General features: G+C 39.3%; 1 protein-coding gene across 16 annotated transcripts in view; it reads right to left on the bottom strand.

The window, feature by feature from the left end:
* CADPS2 (calcium dependent secretion activator 2) overlaps nucleotides 1-17,013 on the bottom strand; it is a 555,767-nt gene that overhangs the window by 303,743 nt on the left and 235,011 nt on the right. For all 16 annotated transcript variants that reach the window (XM_074942329.1, XM_074942327.1, XM_074942330.1 and 13 more), the window contains one exon: nucleotides 12,308-12,429. In XM_074942329.1, the coding sequence (XP_074798430.1) occupies nucleotides 12,308-12,429 (122 nt within the window). The remainder of the gene's footprint in view (nucleotides 1-12,307; nucleotides 12,430-17,013) is intronic.

Genomic DNA, 17,013 nt, shown 5'->3' on the forward strand with positions numbered 1-17,013 from the left:
ATAGGGAAAGCAAACATTAAAGAATGTTTAGATAAGTTAGAAAAGGAGTACTTGTGGCACCTTAGAGACTAACAAATTTATTTGAGCATAAGCTTTCGTGAGCTACAGCTCACTTCATCGGATGCATGCAGTGGAAAATACAGTGGAGATATTTTATATACACAGAACATGAAACAATGGGTGTTACTATAGACGCTGTAACGAGTGTGATCAGGTAAGGTGAGCTATTACCAGCAGGAGAGCAAGGGGAAAAAAACCTTTTGTAGTGATAATCAAGGTGGGCCATTTCCAGCAGTTGACAAGAACGTCTGAGGAACAGTGGCGGGGCAGGGGGGGAATAAACGGGGGGAAATAGTTTTACTTTGTGTAATGACCCATCCACTCCCAGTCTTTATTCAAGCCTAATTTAATGGTGTCCAGTTTGCAAATTAATTCCAATTCAGCAGTCTCTCGCTGGAGTCTGTTTTTGAAGTTTTTTTTGTTGAAGAATTGCCACTTTTAGGTCTGTAATCGAGTGACCAGAGAGATTGAAGTGTTCTCCGACTGGTTTTTGAATGTTATAATTCTTGACGTCTGATTTGTGTCCATTTATTCTTTTATGTACAGACTGTCTGGTGTGGCCAATATACATGGCAGAGGGGCACTGCTGGCTCATGATGGCATAGGTCACATTGGTAAATGTACAGGTGAATGAGCCTCTGACAGTGTGGCTGATGTGATTAGGCCCTATGATGGTGTCCCCTGAATAGATATGTGGACACAGTTGGCAACAGGCTTTGTTGCAAGGATAGGTTCCTGGGTTAGTGTTTTTGTTGTGTGGTTGCTGGTGAGTATTTGCTTCAGGGGGCTGTCTGTAAGCAAGGACTGGGCTGTCTCCCAAGATCTGTGAGAGTGATGGGTCGTCCCTCAGGATAGGTTGTAGATCCTTGATGATGCGCTGGAGAGGTTTCAGTTGGGGGCTGAAGGTGATGGCTAGTAGTGTTCTGTTATTTTCTTTGCTATGCCTGTCCTGTAGTAGGTAACCTCTGGCTACTCTTCTGGCTCTGTCAGTCTGTTTCTTCACTTCAGCAGGCATGTATTGTAGTTGTAAGTTAGATAAGTTAGATATATTCAAGTCAGCAGTGCCTGATGAAATTCAGGATAGGGTACTTAAGGAACTAGCTGAATTATTATTTAGTGATTATCTTCAGGAACTGATGGAGGATGGGTGAGGTCCTAAAGGACTGCAGAAAGGCAAATTTAGTACCTATCTTTTAAAAAGGATCTGGGGAATTATAGACCATTCAGCCTAACTTCGATACCTGGAAAGATACTGGAACAATTTATTAAACAATCAATTTGAAAGCACATAGGGAATAGTAGGGTAATAAGTAATAGCCAGCATGGATTTGTCAAGAACATGTCATGCCAAACCAGCCTAATTTCCTTCTTTGACAGGGTGCCTGGCCTAGTGGAAGGGGGAAGCAGTAGATGTAATATATTTTGATTTTAGTGAGGCTTTCGATATACTCTCATATGACAGTATCATAAGAAAACTAGGGACATGGGGTCTAGATGAAATTACTATGAAGGGCATGCATAACTGGTTGAAAGACCATATTCCAAGTGTAATTATCAATGTTTTGTTGTCAAATGGGCGGACATATCTGATAGGGTCGCACAGGGGTCCGTCCTAGGTCTGCTACTATTCAACATTTTCATTAATGACTTGGATAATGGAGTGGAGAATATGCTTATAATATTTGCAGATTGCACCAATCTGGGGGAAGGGGTTTGGAAGCATATATGAGGAAAGGATTGGAATTCAAAAAGACGTTGACAAATTAGATAATTGGTCTGAAATCAATATGAAATTGAATAAAGACAAGCAAAAAGTACTTAGGAAGGAAAAATCAAATGCACAATTACAAAATGGGGAATAACTAGCTAGATGGTAGTACTGCTGAAAAGGATATGGGGTTCATATTAGATCACAAATTAAATGAAGTCAACAATGTGAAGCAGTTGCAAAACAGGCTAATATAATTTTGGGGTGTGTTAACAGGAGTGTCATACATAAGACACAGGAGGTAATTGTTCGGCTCTACTTGGCATTGGTGAGGCCTCAGCTGGAGTACTGTATCCAGTTCTGGGTGCCATATTTTAAGAAAGATGTGGACAAATATGAGAAAGTCCAGAGCGGAGCAACAAAGATGATAGAAGATTTAGAAAATCTGACCTATGAAGATAAGGTAAAAAACTGGACATGTTTAGTCTTGAGAAACACAGACTGAGGGAGGGCTGGATCACAGTCTTCAAATATGTCAAGGCCTTTCATAAAGAGGGTGATGACTGATTGTTCTCCATGTCTACTGAAGGTAGGACAAGAAGTAATCAGTTTAATCTGCAGAAAGAAAACTTTTGTTATGATATTAGGAAAAACTTTCTAACTATATGGAAAGCTAAGCACTGAAACAGGCTTCCAAGCAAGGTTGTGGAATTCCTGTCATTGAAGGTTTTTAAGAACAGGTTAGAAATCACCTGTCAGGGATGGTCTAGATATATTCAGTCCTGCCTCAGCACTTTTTAGGGCCCCACCACCTGTACAATTCTATGATTCTATATTTTGCTGTTCTATATAAATATTCCCCTGTAGTGTCTTAAAGCAAATCAGTATTGTGCTAGGGTATTAGAACAAGTAGAAAAACATGATCACAAATTGAGTGAAATGGAAAATGTTATGCATCAACATGCAAAAAATGTGAAAAGTAAAATCAGATTTTTACAGTTAATTAAGCTTTATATATCTACTGAGATCGACAGAAAACATTTTTTTAAAATATCTGAAAATATTTCTTGTTAAATATCTCTCTTTTAACAAAAAACGTTTCACAAAATACATATCATGTTCTCAGGTTGGAAACTTAAAGAACACAGGACTATATTTTTAAACGTATTTAATCACCTAAAGATCAAGTCAGATACCTAGATGGATTTTTAAAAATACCCAGATGCCCAATTCCTATTGATTTTAAAATCTGGGCCTTAGTCTTCATCATCAAATTCCTCCTAAAAACAACTTCACACATGCTATTTGCCCTTTTTATTAATGCCAAATAAAATATTTTTCCCCATGATCATGAATATGTTGGTGAGTATTATGTGAGTAGATTTTGCTCCTGGTCTGGTATATTTTCATGATTTTGTAAGCCTAATCTAACATCTGTTTGTCATCTTTGTTCTCTATAATCTATTCAAGACCACATTCAATGAGTAATCTGGTAGCTAGGTGATTTTTTTTAATTGCTTGTGCCGAACTATGAGTACATAAAGCATTATGAAAACATATTGGCTACTTCTAGTTGAAAAATAAAATGATATATACAACAAGTTCTTGGTTCTCAGCTGCTGTACCTTGGAATTGTTCCTTTATGGTATGATGCACAGACAGAATAATTGTGACATCTTTCACAGTATGGACCTTCTCTGAGGATTAATCAGGGGTGTGTAGTAAAGAAGGCTGTTGTCTGTAGGATCCTTATTTCATTTGTTGCAAAAGTCAGAAGATGTGCAGTGAATGAGGCAGGGGAAGAGAGAGGACAGCCTCATGCTATGCAGTTGAATGCTACCCTGGAGAACTGGATTCTATCCCTGCCTCTACCAGAGTTCCAGTGTGATGCTGGGCAAGTCACACCAAAATTTTCACAGGTGATCACTACCTGTGTGACACCCATTTCCTGAGTGCATGGAATAATTTTAGTTCAATGTGTTAAATAAGTATTATGTGAACAGAGAATTTAATTTGGCAAAGACAATCTGAAAATGTAGCCCAAACAGAAGAATATTGATTACGGCTTTGTACTCATATCAGAACTGAGATTTTCAATGCACTAGCTGTTAGGATATAGATATTCAGGCCTGTCTGTAAAGGCCTGTACTTTAAGAATTTAGGGGTATTCTTATCACTTGGCTAGTTCTAGAAGTATAAAAGAAAGAATCAAAATCACTGTCTGCTGGTGTAAGGGCCTTCTCTTACTGTGACAGTCTGAGGCCCTGTGCTTAGGCTAAGGCCTTTGGCTAAGCAGCAGAGGCAGCCATAAGCTAGGAAGCGACAGGTCACATCCTCACATTCCAAACTAGTCACATTGAAAGAAGGTGCTATTGGGCTGTTAGGAATACAATCCTGTCCTGATAATGCCTATCACCTCCAGAGAAAGGGAAGTGCCTAGAAAATGTAAAAGGAAACAGCATCCTGTCTGGCAAGAACTCACTTATCAATACTGGGATGTGAAATCCTCACTTCTGTATTGTTTTGTCATTATAGTTCCTACTTTGCTATTGTTTGTCTGTATAATCTCTGTCTGGTTCTGTGATTGTTCCTGTCTGCTGTATAATTAATTTTGCTGGGTGTAAACTAATTAAGGTGGTGGGATATAATTGGTTACATAATCATGTTACAATATGTTAGGATTGGTTAGTTAAATTTCAGGAAAATGATTGGTTAAGGTATAGCTAAGCAGAACTGAAGTTTTACTATATAATCTGTAGTCAATGAGGAAGTGAGGGGGCCTTGGTGGGAGGGGGTGGGTGTGTGTAAAGGGGGAAATGGGAACAGGGAATGAGGGTAAGGAAATTGGAACCATGTTTTGCTAAAGGGGGAAATGGGAACAGGGAATGGGGGTAAGGAAATTGGAACCATGTTTTGCTAAAGGGGGAAATGGGAACAGGGAATGGGAGTAAGGAAACTGGAATCCTGTTTGGTTAAAGGGAGAAATGGGAACAGGGACACAGGTGTAAGGCTCTGTGGTGTCAGAGCTGGGAAGGAGGATACTAAGGAAGGAAACTGGAATCATGCTTGCTGGAAGTTCACCCCAATAAACATTGAATTGTTTGCACCTTTGGACTTCGGGTATTGTTGCTCTCTGTTCATGCGAGAAGAACCAGGGAAGTAAGTGGGTGAAGGAATAAGCCCTCTAACACTAGCCATCATATGTATGCATTTTCACATTAAATCAAACTAAGTTGAGATGGAGACAGAAGACCATTGTAATATGAAATTGGCTGAAGGACAGAGCACCAAAAGAACATCGAAGCACACCAAAATCTCTTTGGTTTGTTTAAAGGGAGGGGTTGCTGCACTTTTATAGCTCAGATATAACCATTGTGAAATACCATGCCATAACTAAAATAGCCAAGGTTAATAATTGTGATTATTTTGCTTAGTCCTGAGCATGGTGTCCCCTAAGTTATGTAAAAGCCATACTCCTGAGCTGGCAGTAAGAGAAACAATTAGTAAGAGCTGGCCTACCTTTTTTATTTTTCCCCTAGATTAATATATTAAGTAATTTTGGGGATAAAATAACTTGGTGCCCAACACAATTTAAAATTACCCCTTTGAACCCCACACAATCCAACCGGATTCTAGAATTGCACACCTAGCTGGAAGTAAACAGAAAGACATGTCATGCCTGCCACAGACCTAAGACGAATTTTCAATGTTGCAATTCTCAACAGGGATGGGCTTGACACATCTGAGAACTGACTGCGTCAGAAAATAGTTCTAGTTTGGATCGCTGTCACAGGACAGTCACCTAAGCCCCTCAATGCTATGGGGAAAGGGGAACTCCAACCATTGCTTTGAAACCTGGATCTGTCTACAAACCATCATGTTCTAGGAAAGGAAAAGCTCACTTTACAGAACAGAGCCTCTTGGTACCAAGGAGGCTTTAGTGCCTAAGTTCCCTCAAAGATGTACAACCACACAGCAGCCTGTTAAGCCCTGTGCAGGGGCTCAGGGCTGAGGCAGGGAGAGGTGCCTTTCCCCACCGGCCCCAGCACGGACCTGCCCCAGACCTGCTGCGGCCGAGGAAGAGGCACCTCTCCCCACCCCCACCCAAACCCAGGTGCTGCTGCGGGGAGAGATAGCTGCGGGGAGTCCTCTCTCCCAGCCGTAGCCCCTGGGCAGTCTGCACCCCAAACCCCTCAACCCTGCTCCACCCCAGAGCCTGCACACCCAGCCGGATCCCTCACCCCCGTACTGCACCCCAACCATCTGCCCCAGCCTTGAGCCCCTCATCCCCAGCCCCACCCTGGAGCCCTCACCCCCCCACACCCCAATAATCCTGTACCCCAGCCCTGAGCCCCCTCTCACACTCCGAACCTCTCGACCCCACCCCCAGCACATGAATTTTGTTATGTACACCAATATGGAGGTGATGTGTCACACATCACCTCCATATTGGTGTACGTAACAAAATTCATTCCGCACATTGTTCAGTGCTCATTGAAGATTTAGAGATTTCCCGCCTCTTCCTTCCGCCCCGACAGAGGTTCCCAAAGATGCAGTTTGGAGAGAGAAAGGTGCTTCCCTCAAGTGGAAACATGCAGAGGCCATCTCAAAGAACATAATGTTATTGGGAGTGTAACAGTACGCCCCATTAGACTTCAAAAGTCCAACTTTACCTGTTCACCACAGATGAACCTTTTTGAAACTTTTGCCCTTAAAATAACCTTAATGGCATTATTAATTGCATGATATGAAGACGGAGACTCTTTTAGATTCAGTATCACTTCAATAAAATTACTAAAATTTAGGTATTTGTTATGCATCATTTTTAAGAAAATCAGTTGTGATGCCAACAGACCCTGAACTGTACAGTGAGCTGAAGAACACTGCTTTGATATAATTCAAAGCAGTAGGTGACTATAGATTTTACTGCACTTAAACTGTAATTTGACGTCTGGAACTAGCTAATCACATCAGGAGTTGACAATATTTCAGCTAGCAGCAATTTTTTGGATTCTAATATTCCTAAGAGTTTTTTTCTTCCAGAGGCAGAAAAGCAAAGGTGCAAGAACAAAATCAGGAAGAGAAAGTTAAACATGACAGTAGTAAACTGTAAGACTACAAGCTAAAATAATATTGAAATACAGTTTCTCAAGTTAACGTAGTTAACTTAAGTGCAGTTAAACCAAATATACACATATGTAACAGATAAACTAAAATGTAGGTTTGGCTCCCCTTCCATCGCATACTTTACTTCACCATCACACACGCCAAAAATCAGACGACAGCATTGTGGATACCACCAACTGCATATTATTAATCCACAAAAAATAAATAGTGGAGTTAGAAAAGCTTCAAAAAGAATGACTCAGAACTCAAAGTTGGAAAATGTCCAAGACACCCCTGTATTTTTTTTAAAGGGGGAAAAAATCCCAGGAAATGCCATCTAAAGAACAATGTTAAATAATGTTATGTTTTCACGGTTAAGTACTTAGAGTCAAGAAAATCCAAATTTAAGATTGCACATGAAATCTTAATTCTGCACCCTTGTATGCATTATGATTCAATGTCTAATTATTTGCCTATACATATTGTAGTATTTGGGAAATATGATGTATTTAAAGGTGGTAGAGTACTTTGCAGAATCCAAGGGGTCAGTAATAGCCTGGCACAGGCAATCTTAATTTGAGGATGTTTTTGATTTGTGAGTTCTTAATTGTGCACCCTTTATGTTTTATTTAACATACTATAGCTCTTTCGATAGATTTATATTACTTAATACATGCAACTGGCGATCGAAAATGATCATCTGATTTGTCATATGGGTGCCAGAAACACTAAATTTTGCTCTAACATTCTCTTTTTAATCGCTTGACAGCTCTAAAAATATGCTTAATAGCGAAGATACGTTTAAAAGCTGGACATCTACTTCAATCTTAAACATAACAATCTTCCTTTATGAACCATAATTTATTTTCAAGGAATCATTTTCCATATTTTTGTTAAATATTCAGAACGATAAATATTTATGATAAGAAAATATATAGAAATTGCTGTGACAGACTCCATTCAACTAAGAAAAGCAACATCTATAACAGCAAAAAAATGACATCAGTGTTGGATATTTGTTATTCTAGAACAGTGTTTCCCAAACTTGGGATGCCGCTTGTTCGGGGCAAGCCCCTGGCGGGCCGGGCCGTTTTGTTTATCTGCTTCCCGCAGCCCCCATTGTCCTGGAGCAGCGAACCGAAGCCAGTGGAGCCGCGATCGGCTGAACCTGTGGACGCGGCAGGTAAACAAAGCGGCCCAGCCCTCCAGGGGCTTTCCCTGAACAACCGGCGTCCCAAGTTTGGGAAACACTGTTCTAGAAGATGGACCTCTATCGCATCAAAGCAATAAAGCCATGCTTAGGTTGGTTTAATGGAGGAAGCTCTTCTAAAGGTACTCCTTAAGTGATCTCTGGCAGGAAAGGTCTTTGTCTACGTTGGTGGGCTTTTTTGAAGGGCTAAAAAGCTGGAAACAGTTGAAATGCATTAATAAATATTGCTCAGGCAGTAATAAAAGTTAAATAGGGCTGGCATGAGAGGAAGCAATATACCTTTTAAACTAGGTCCTAGCAAGCCATAGGTTCATATGCCCATGATATCTAGCACTTCAGAATCAGTGCTAAACACTTGCCCTATTATAATGCATATATAGTGTGGAGAGTTATATATCTTATTAAAAGAGAGGAAAACCTATCTTATACAGTGTGCATTTGATACTAGCATACTGTGACATTATATGATTAAAATATTACCACGTAGATCAGGGGTTCTCAAACTGGGGGTCAGGACCCCACAGGGGGTTGCGAGGTTATTACATGGGGGATCGTGAGCTGTCAGCCTCAAACCCAAACCCCGCTTTGCATCCAGCATTTATAATGGTGTCAAAAATATAAAAAAGTGTTTTTTGTTTATAAGGGGGGGGGGTGTCACACTCAGAGGCTTGCTATGTGAAAGGGATAACCAGTACAAAAGTTTGAGAACCACTGATGTAGATCATTGTTGCTACCACTGAAATATAATTGCAACAAATCTTGTACAAAATATGTCATGTAAGGTGTCAATGGAAAAGTTATGGTTTGCTGAATACGATTATCCTATTTGTATGCATGTATCATTTTTGTGTCTGAAATTATGAATATTAACTATGTACCTGTATTTCAAATGTGTTTCTTCCTGTGGTAACACCCACAAGGTAGTTTACATCCAGTCTAGCCAGCACATTGTGAATGGACTATTCAAGGTGATGGCCCACCAGCGAACACAATGGGCCATGGAAGAAGCTTATACCCACTTGATGGACTTTCCTGTGGAGGTTCTAGACAGAATATGGGTAATGGCCCTTGCTATGACTTATCGAAGCATGCAAGCGCATGTGACCAGCTCATGTGACACTGGACACCATCTTGTGCCTGTACTTTTCCACTGACTGTACTAAGAGCAGACCTACCACATGGCAGAAAGTATAAAAGGCCCTGGAAGCATCTCCATTTTGCCTCTTTCCTGCTCTGATCTCTGGACTATGGACTTACACTAATGGGAGCATTCTAACCGAAGGAATGAGGATCTTCCAATCTTTTGGAAGCAACCAGAGACTTAATAAGCTAGCAGTTTATTCCATCACTGCTTCAAACCTGTTCAAAGAACCTTGCAATTATTGAATGTATTTGATTCCTTTGATCATTTTAACTCTCACCTCTTTCTTTTCTCTTATAAGTAAACCTTTAGATATTAGATACTGTTTGGCAAAAAGGTTCTTTTCCCCAAGAATCAGGGAAACACAGACAATACTGAAGGGGGTTTACATTAATGTGATCTAGGAACCTTTTAGTTGGCACCCGCAAGTCTCCACAAGGGGATGTTTCAGCACAACACTTTGGTGCACACTGCTGTTTGCACTAGGGTGACCAGACGTCCCGATAAAATCTGGACTGTCCCGATATTTAGTTATTTGTCCCGCGTCCCTAGTGATGTACGGTCAGGATGCCATTTGTCCCGATATTTTGCTTCGGCGGCACTCTGGCTCTTTTTTCTTTTCTTTTTTTTGCTTGGGGCTGCAAAAAACCTAGAGCTGGCTCTGGTGGGGAAGGGGGGTGAGCCTGTGGCTGCCCCCCCATGTATCCTGATATTTTGTTCTTGTCATCTGGTCACCCTAGTTTGCACCCTCACAATCTGAACTACGTGGCAACAGTGTAGACAAGGCCTTTGTCTTTCACATCAGTTCCATTCTGTTACTAATGTGTTTGTTTTTTTAAACCTTTCCCAATTCCATTTTGTGTACACAAGCCGATCTCATTCTTTTTTAACTTGTATTTGTGGAGACATGGGGCAAACTGTCAGCTACTGAATTGAAATGTTGGCTAAACTCTAAGCTACTTATTTGCTTTTACAATGTTTTTTATGTTCGCTCTTGCTGCTTTTTTTACTTTATTAAAATACTGCCAACATGCATGAAAAGACATTCTCCAGATCAAGGGCCTCCAACTCCAGGGAGAGAGCTTCCTCCTCCTCACATGCAGCTAAACATACAATTTGTTAATTTCATGCTTTGACTACCCGAACATCCTCCTCTATGGCCTCGTCTTAACTCCCTCTGTTACACTACAAAAATCTCTCTCTTTCTTAGGGTCTTTCTTTCCTTTTCATTGCACCACACCTGGGCAGCCCCAATGCAATATAAGTCCCCCTGCTTACAATGAAACAAGGTTCCTCAGATCATTCAGAGGATCACAAAAAACACATCAGCTTTAAGAGTTGTTTCTATTGATGATAACCCTGCAGTCACAATATCTGCAAATGCCTCATATACCTCCACAATCTCCTCTCTTCTTTTCAAACATGTACCCCCATTCTATAGTACTGGACATCTCTCAATTCCTCATTCTCTGTCAGAGATTATTCCTCTGTTCACCTGATAACATTTGTCTGGAAGAATCTGGCCATCTGCCTCTCCACTACTCACTGACTTAGATGTTTCAGATATGCAGCGTGAAACCCTCTAGTTCTGATCTACCTACAAGCGTTCCCCACATCAGTGCTTGCTATTACCAGTGCTTTATCGCTCTCATTTTCTCCTGTCTTCATCCACTATGGCACTTCTTTAATGTAAAATTTCTAACTGTGAAACAGTTATGAAATTCAATTGCACTGCATTTTCCACCTTGTCCTACCCATGTACAGAACTGTAAAACTGGCCAGATGTATTACTTTGATGGGGTGATGGTTTTGCCTTTTGCTGTCACTGAACCATCAGGTATTGGGCCACTATCAGAGGAAAGATGCTGGACTAGAGAGGCCATGGGTCTAAAACTGTATGGTAGGTTTCCTGCACAATGCAAGGAGAAAGTTCACTGACTTTTTATAGAAAAGAGGCACGCAATCACAATTACATGCTCACAATTTGGCCTAACGGAATTTTATATCTGTGTTTTGAGTTGAACTGAAGCCAACTTCACATCTGAGTTTAAGTTGTCTTTTAGAAATATTAGTGAGAGCAATTGTTAAATTGTTTTTTGCAAGACACACAAAGGTGCTGGTAAAACCCTCGCAATCTATCTGAAAACATATCTGCAAGAGATTCCAAATGACATTTTAACAGAGGAAAAAGCTTGTGAAGTCAATATGCAGCCAGAGGTCAACAAATCTACCAAAACCACACTTATTTTTTTTCCTCTATGGAACTGACTAGTTCAACTACAATGGTTCGATACTTCCCCCTCTGAGTCCATTTCCTTCAAAAATTAAATGAAAGAAGTGAATCCTATCATTTAAAATGAAATAAGCTCAGCAGGTGAGTAAGCTTTGTGAGGACTGATTACTGAGTATTGATTTTCCACTGGTTGTGCAAGATGAACTCCACAAGGCCGCCTTCATATTAACTTATCTCAGGCTAATTTATATAAAAAGGTTTGCATTGTCAGACGATACAGAAAAGAGCACAATGCTACAGCCTCCAATTGCTTTGTTCACACAGACTTAAAGCATATTTTTAATGATGTTTTTTAACAAACATCTTTTCTTTTGCACAGTTTACAAGTGTTCTGTTTACCTGTTCTGTTATATTTAACTATTGTTTTGTACTGGAGAGACAAGGTGGGTGAGGTAGTATCTTTTACTGGACCAACTTCTGTTGGTGAGAGAGACAAGCTTTCAGGCTACACAGAGCTCTTCTTCAGGCCCTGTAGCTCGAAAGCTTGTCTCTCTCACCAACAGAAGTTGGTCCAATAAAAGAAATTATCTCAGTCACCCTGTTTCTCTAATATCCTGAGACCAACATGGCTACAGCCACACTGCATAGTGTTTTATATGTTACATTTCCCCACTACGTTGAACAAGAGTTCAACTGTTGTTCCAAGGAAAATCACTATAATGCTCAAATACTAAACCAACCAACTATTGTAATGTCTCATTCTTTTTAAAGGTCTCTCCAAATCTTCTTGTAGAGTTCCACACTGTGAAGAAAATATATTTAATAAAAAACAATTTTAGAAGAGCTTACTGTGGCCTGGATGCTTCTGCCTGATCTGTCTGAAGTTTCTCTCCTCCTTCCACTTCCATTGTGCAGTAAACAATCCGATTGGGAGCTACTGACTTTAAACCTTGCACTTCCATTATGACAATCTAAGCAAGAAGAAAGGAACAAAAACAATTTGTGTGTCAGACTTCAGAAAATGTTAAACACCACAGATATTGTGGTATTAAACTGCCACACACAGAAAAACAAATAATTAATTCGAGTCTCTATTTATGAATTTATATTTTCCCCTTATTATAATCTTTAAGTAATATATACTATAGCAATTAAGGAACAAAGAATGTAAAGTTATGCCTTGTGCTCTATTAATCTTCAGTAGGGTTCTATTTGGGTACTTGTTGAAATCTCTCATGTCAACCATAAACTAAACATTGATGTGAAGTACTTACATTTAAAACTAGTGTTTACATTGAGGTGTAAATGCTAGAACACATTACAATTTTTTAAGCAAATGCTGAAAAAAGTGTTCATAAAAAAGATAGTTTTCAGAGTTTTAAGGGCTGATCCAATGCACATAAAGTCAATCAATCTTTCCATTAACTTTAATGGGCATTACATCAGGCCTTTAATAAATAAGAGGTACAAACGATATGAAGAACATATGTTACACTATAAAAGTGTTAGTAATTTGCTTGTTGTAAAATGGATGGATAGTTTCCAGAGGGTTGCTTAATTAATTTTGGTGTCAGAAGATATAACTAAAAATGGAGTTTTATCTTTTACGAAAATTTTATTTTAGTTGTTAATCATTATCCTTTGTCGTAAAAAAAGTCTATATTCTTCAGTTTACTAGAAAGAGTACCTAACTGTTGCTGGAGAGGGTCAAAAATGTATCATGTTGCAAATAGACAGCTAAATACTAGAGCTGTGTGGAGAACGGAAGTTCTGTTTTTCAAAGGATTTCAAATCTGAATTGGAGTGAAAACAGAAAATTTTGAAATTCTGCAAAGGAAAATTATTTTAAAAAATTCACTTCATTTCAGGTCAGTTCAAATATTTTGTTTCAATTTTAACTTTTTAAACTTATAAATATAATATAAAATAAAACAAAATTCAGAACAGAAATCATTTCAAAACAAAAAACAGAAACATTTTGTTTGGAAAATGTTGAAACGCGATGTTTAGACATTGTCTAAACTTTTTTCCATTTTTCTTTCTAAGTGAAAAATTGGATAAATTGACCCAAAGTTTCTCCAGCAGTTCTACTAATATACTCACTTAAGAAACACTTTAAAGCTGTCTTGATTTAAAAAAACATGACATATTTGTTCACATTCACTTCTCTAAAATATATATATGAACAGCCTCTATCATATGCAGTTTCTTTAGATGGTGAAGAAGCAAGTTCTCATTGCTTCCAGAGTGGCACATAAGCATGATGATGTCATCATACTAACGCACACAAATAGGAAGCCTTAGGATGTGTCCACAAACTCTTCCAATTTGTATAAACACTTCCATATGAAAATGAGTTGTAGAAAAACAAACAAGATGTATACAGAACTTTCAGTTTTAAGCATCAAAGATGTACCATAAAAGTAAAAAAAGTCAACTTTAAACTGAAAATGTCCCTGTAAAGCAACAAAACTCTAAATAATTGAGGTTATATTTTCCTCTCAAACCATATGTGCAGCTCCTCTTAATGCTAAATGACATTACATATTATAAACAAACTGCATACCCTTGATTTTTACTGTATTATGAACTGACATGCAAAATTCTAATCTAGTTGGAAAACTATGCTAGTGTAGTTATTTTTCAATATTAGCTAATCTTTACAGAAAGTACAGTAGTTGTCCCAGTAATGAGAGACTCAGACCAATTATGGATACCAGACAATAACGCATTATGAGAGGAAAGATGTTCTTGTGACTAAAGCACAAGACGGGGAGTCAAAGGACTTGGATTCTATTCACAGCCGCACCACATATTTCTTCTGTGGCTTTGAGCTTTTCTCTGTGCTCCAGTTTACCTCTTTACAGCTCTGTAACACAAAGATAATAGCCCAGATTTTCTGTTTGCTCAAGAAGAGGTCAGTGCAGCAGAAAAGAGAGAGAGACACGTTTTCTTCATCTGTCCCCTCAGGCAACATGCTGGGTAATAGAAACTGCAGGGGGACTCTGGAACACATTGCAACAGCAGCGAGTCAGAGCCTTGCCCCCCTCACCCACTCACAAGTTGAGGGAGGATCACTGGCAACAGCCCTGGAGTGGGATGCTGTTGCTTGGGATTGGAAGCCTGGAGGAGGCTGTGGGCCACGTGACAGCTGCTAAGATTTGCCTCCAGCAGGCTCCAGCTGCCTCACAAGGGAAAGGCAGCACTGGCTACTACTGTGACAGGTCCCCTCTCGGCTCATGGGACAACTAAGAGCCTGGTGGCCTCAAGCTCTAGAGGCAGGGCAGTGGAGGGGGATAATGACTCCCTTGCGGACCTGTGTCAGAAAATTTTGAGATCCCATATGAGCAGAGAGGTTGCATGTGTGGGCAGAAAAACGTGAAGTCTATTAAAGGACAAGGAAATAATTCAGGGGAAAATACAGTTGGAGGTTGCAGCTAAACAAGTGGCTGGACCTTTTTGAGTTTACCAACGCCAGACCTATGACCATCCCCACCTAGATGTGGTCCCTAAAAAAGCTGAAGGAGAGTGTAGGATTATTCACCATTTATCTTACCCACAGGTGATATGGTGCTTTTGTCTTTCATCACTTTTAAACCCCTTGGCACCTGTGGACGAACATCTTTCACAAAACAATATTTCCATATCTCACCTCTCAGTCCTCATCCTCAGAGGAAACCTGCACAATGCCTTCAAAAGGCAAACCTGGGAGCTTAAATTCGTAACTTTGCTAGACTGTAAAAATCATGGTCTTAATAAAGACACTGGATTTATGGCTCATTATAACACTCTGTACCCCACTAACCACACCCACCCTTTCTTGTCCGATGACTGCAGATGTGTTAATGGGCCACTTCACATTGAACAGTTTCTTACAATATGGGTTGACTACTTATGCTAAACAATCTGTTCCACCTTGTATTTAGCTGTGACACTCTGACTACCTTTCCCAGGCCTAAGAAGAGCTCTGTGTAGCCTGAAAGCTTGTTTCTTTCACCAATAGACATTGGTCCAATAAAAAAGACATTGCCTCACATAGCTTGTTTCTGTAACATCTGTACTTCGGCTTTTTTATTTCTATTCACTTACAAAAACCCACCTTTAAAGATAAGGTTGTGGGGGGAAAATGTAAGGGATCTCATAGCTAATGGTAAAATGCACCATAAAGCCTCCAACACCATGACACAACAGCATGCATTGTGAAATGGATAAAGCTAAGATAACCCCACATTGGGGTGACAGGTACTGGGCTACTCGAAGCATTTTTTTAACTGAAAAGTACCACCAATATCTACAGAGCTTTGTAAAGAACAACAATTACATCATAACTTTATGAATTACTATCCTTGTCATTTGAGATCTCCATGCTCAGTAAATTATTTCATAATCTCTAGTTGAGGCACTGAAACATTATGGTACCTAATAATACCTATGCTTCCTTTTCTCATGCCAAATGAATAGCTCTGTTGAATGCAACTCTTATGATGACTCATTTCTATGTTGATGTGTTTTTGTTTTCTTCTTCAGTTTCCATTTTAATTAGAAGGTACATTTGTCTCTGATATTAATTCTGGATGCTTGGAACAGAAAACTAGAAGGTCAAGAAAATTCCCGGTGAAAGGAAATCATCACATTCTCATTAGGTGATAAACAGCTTTCTAGGTGCTATTTGTTTGTATTGTATTCCTTTCCTATACCTGTTTAGTAGCTGAAACAGACAAGATATTAAAAAGGCATCTTCTGCCACTATTTCTATCATTTTTGTTTCAAGCTGTTGTAAAAAGGTCCCCTTATAACAATTCCAACTTGTGAAACAATCACTCTGTTTCATAAAACGATGATACCATCTGCATAGAAAATGTCTATATAATGAAAAATTGCCTGCTTACAAATACTAAACTCTGGAATGAAACATTATTATAATCCAAGTCAGAAATGAATGCTTGACTGAACAGTGATTTTAATACAGTCAACCCAGATTGCTTATGATGCTCAGTTGCAGTAACTTTGAATAGATGTATGAATAGTCTCAGAGGTTTCCTAAACTGTACAGTACATTTGCCTCGATGATTAATGTAGGCCATTTAACATACGCACGCACACACCCCTCCTCCTCTTAGTGTTTATTTTTGAAGGGCAGAAAGAGTGTGGAAAGCATCCAGTCTCTTAGAAAGCAGAAAAATGTCTGTTAACATGGGAAGTGGTCGGTATTTCAGTGACCCGACCCAAAGAAAAACAACAACGGTATTTCAGAATTACGCTGTTTACCTGCTATTGTGATGTGGAATAACTAAGATTACTGTCCACGAAAGAGATTAAAGGGGAAGTACTCATTCTACTTTTTGTTTGTTTATTTTGTGAATCTGACAGCATTTTGTGTGTAGCCTATTGCACTATAGTGACTTTTAATCGTGTGGTCTTTCAAACAGACACAGAGAAGGCACAAAAATTTTAAAAGTAGGAAAATGTGGCTGTAAAATGATAGGAACTGGCAGTATGATGAAAGGGCAGATCTAAGTACCTGAAACTACTTTTAGCTTTTTTTAAAATGGATT

The sequence above is a fragment of the Natator depressus genome, chromosome 1 (assembly GCF_965152275.1).
Source record: "Natator depressus isolate rNatDep1 chromosome 1, rNatDep2.hap1, whole genome shotgun sequence".
Lineage (NCBI taxonomy): Eukaryota > Metazoa > Chordata > Testudines > Cheloniidae > Natator > Natator depressus.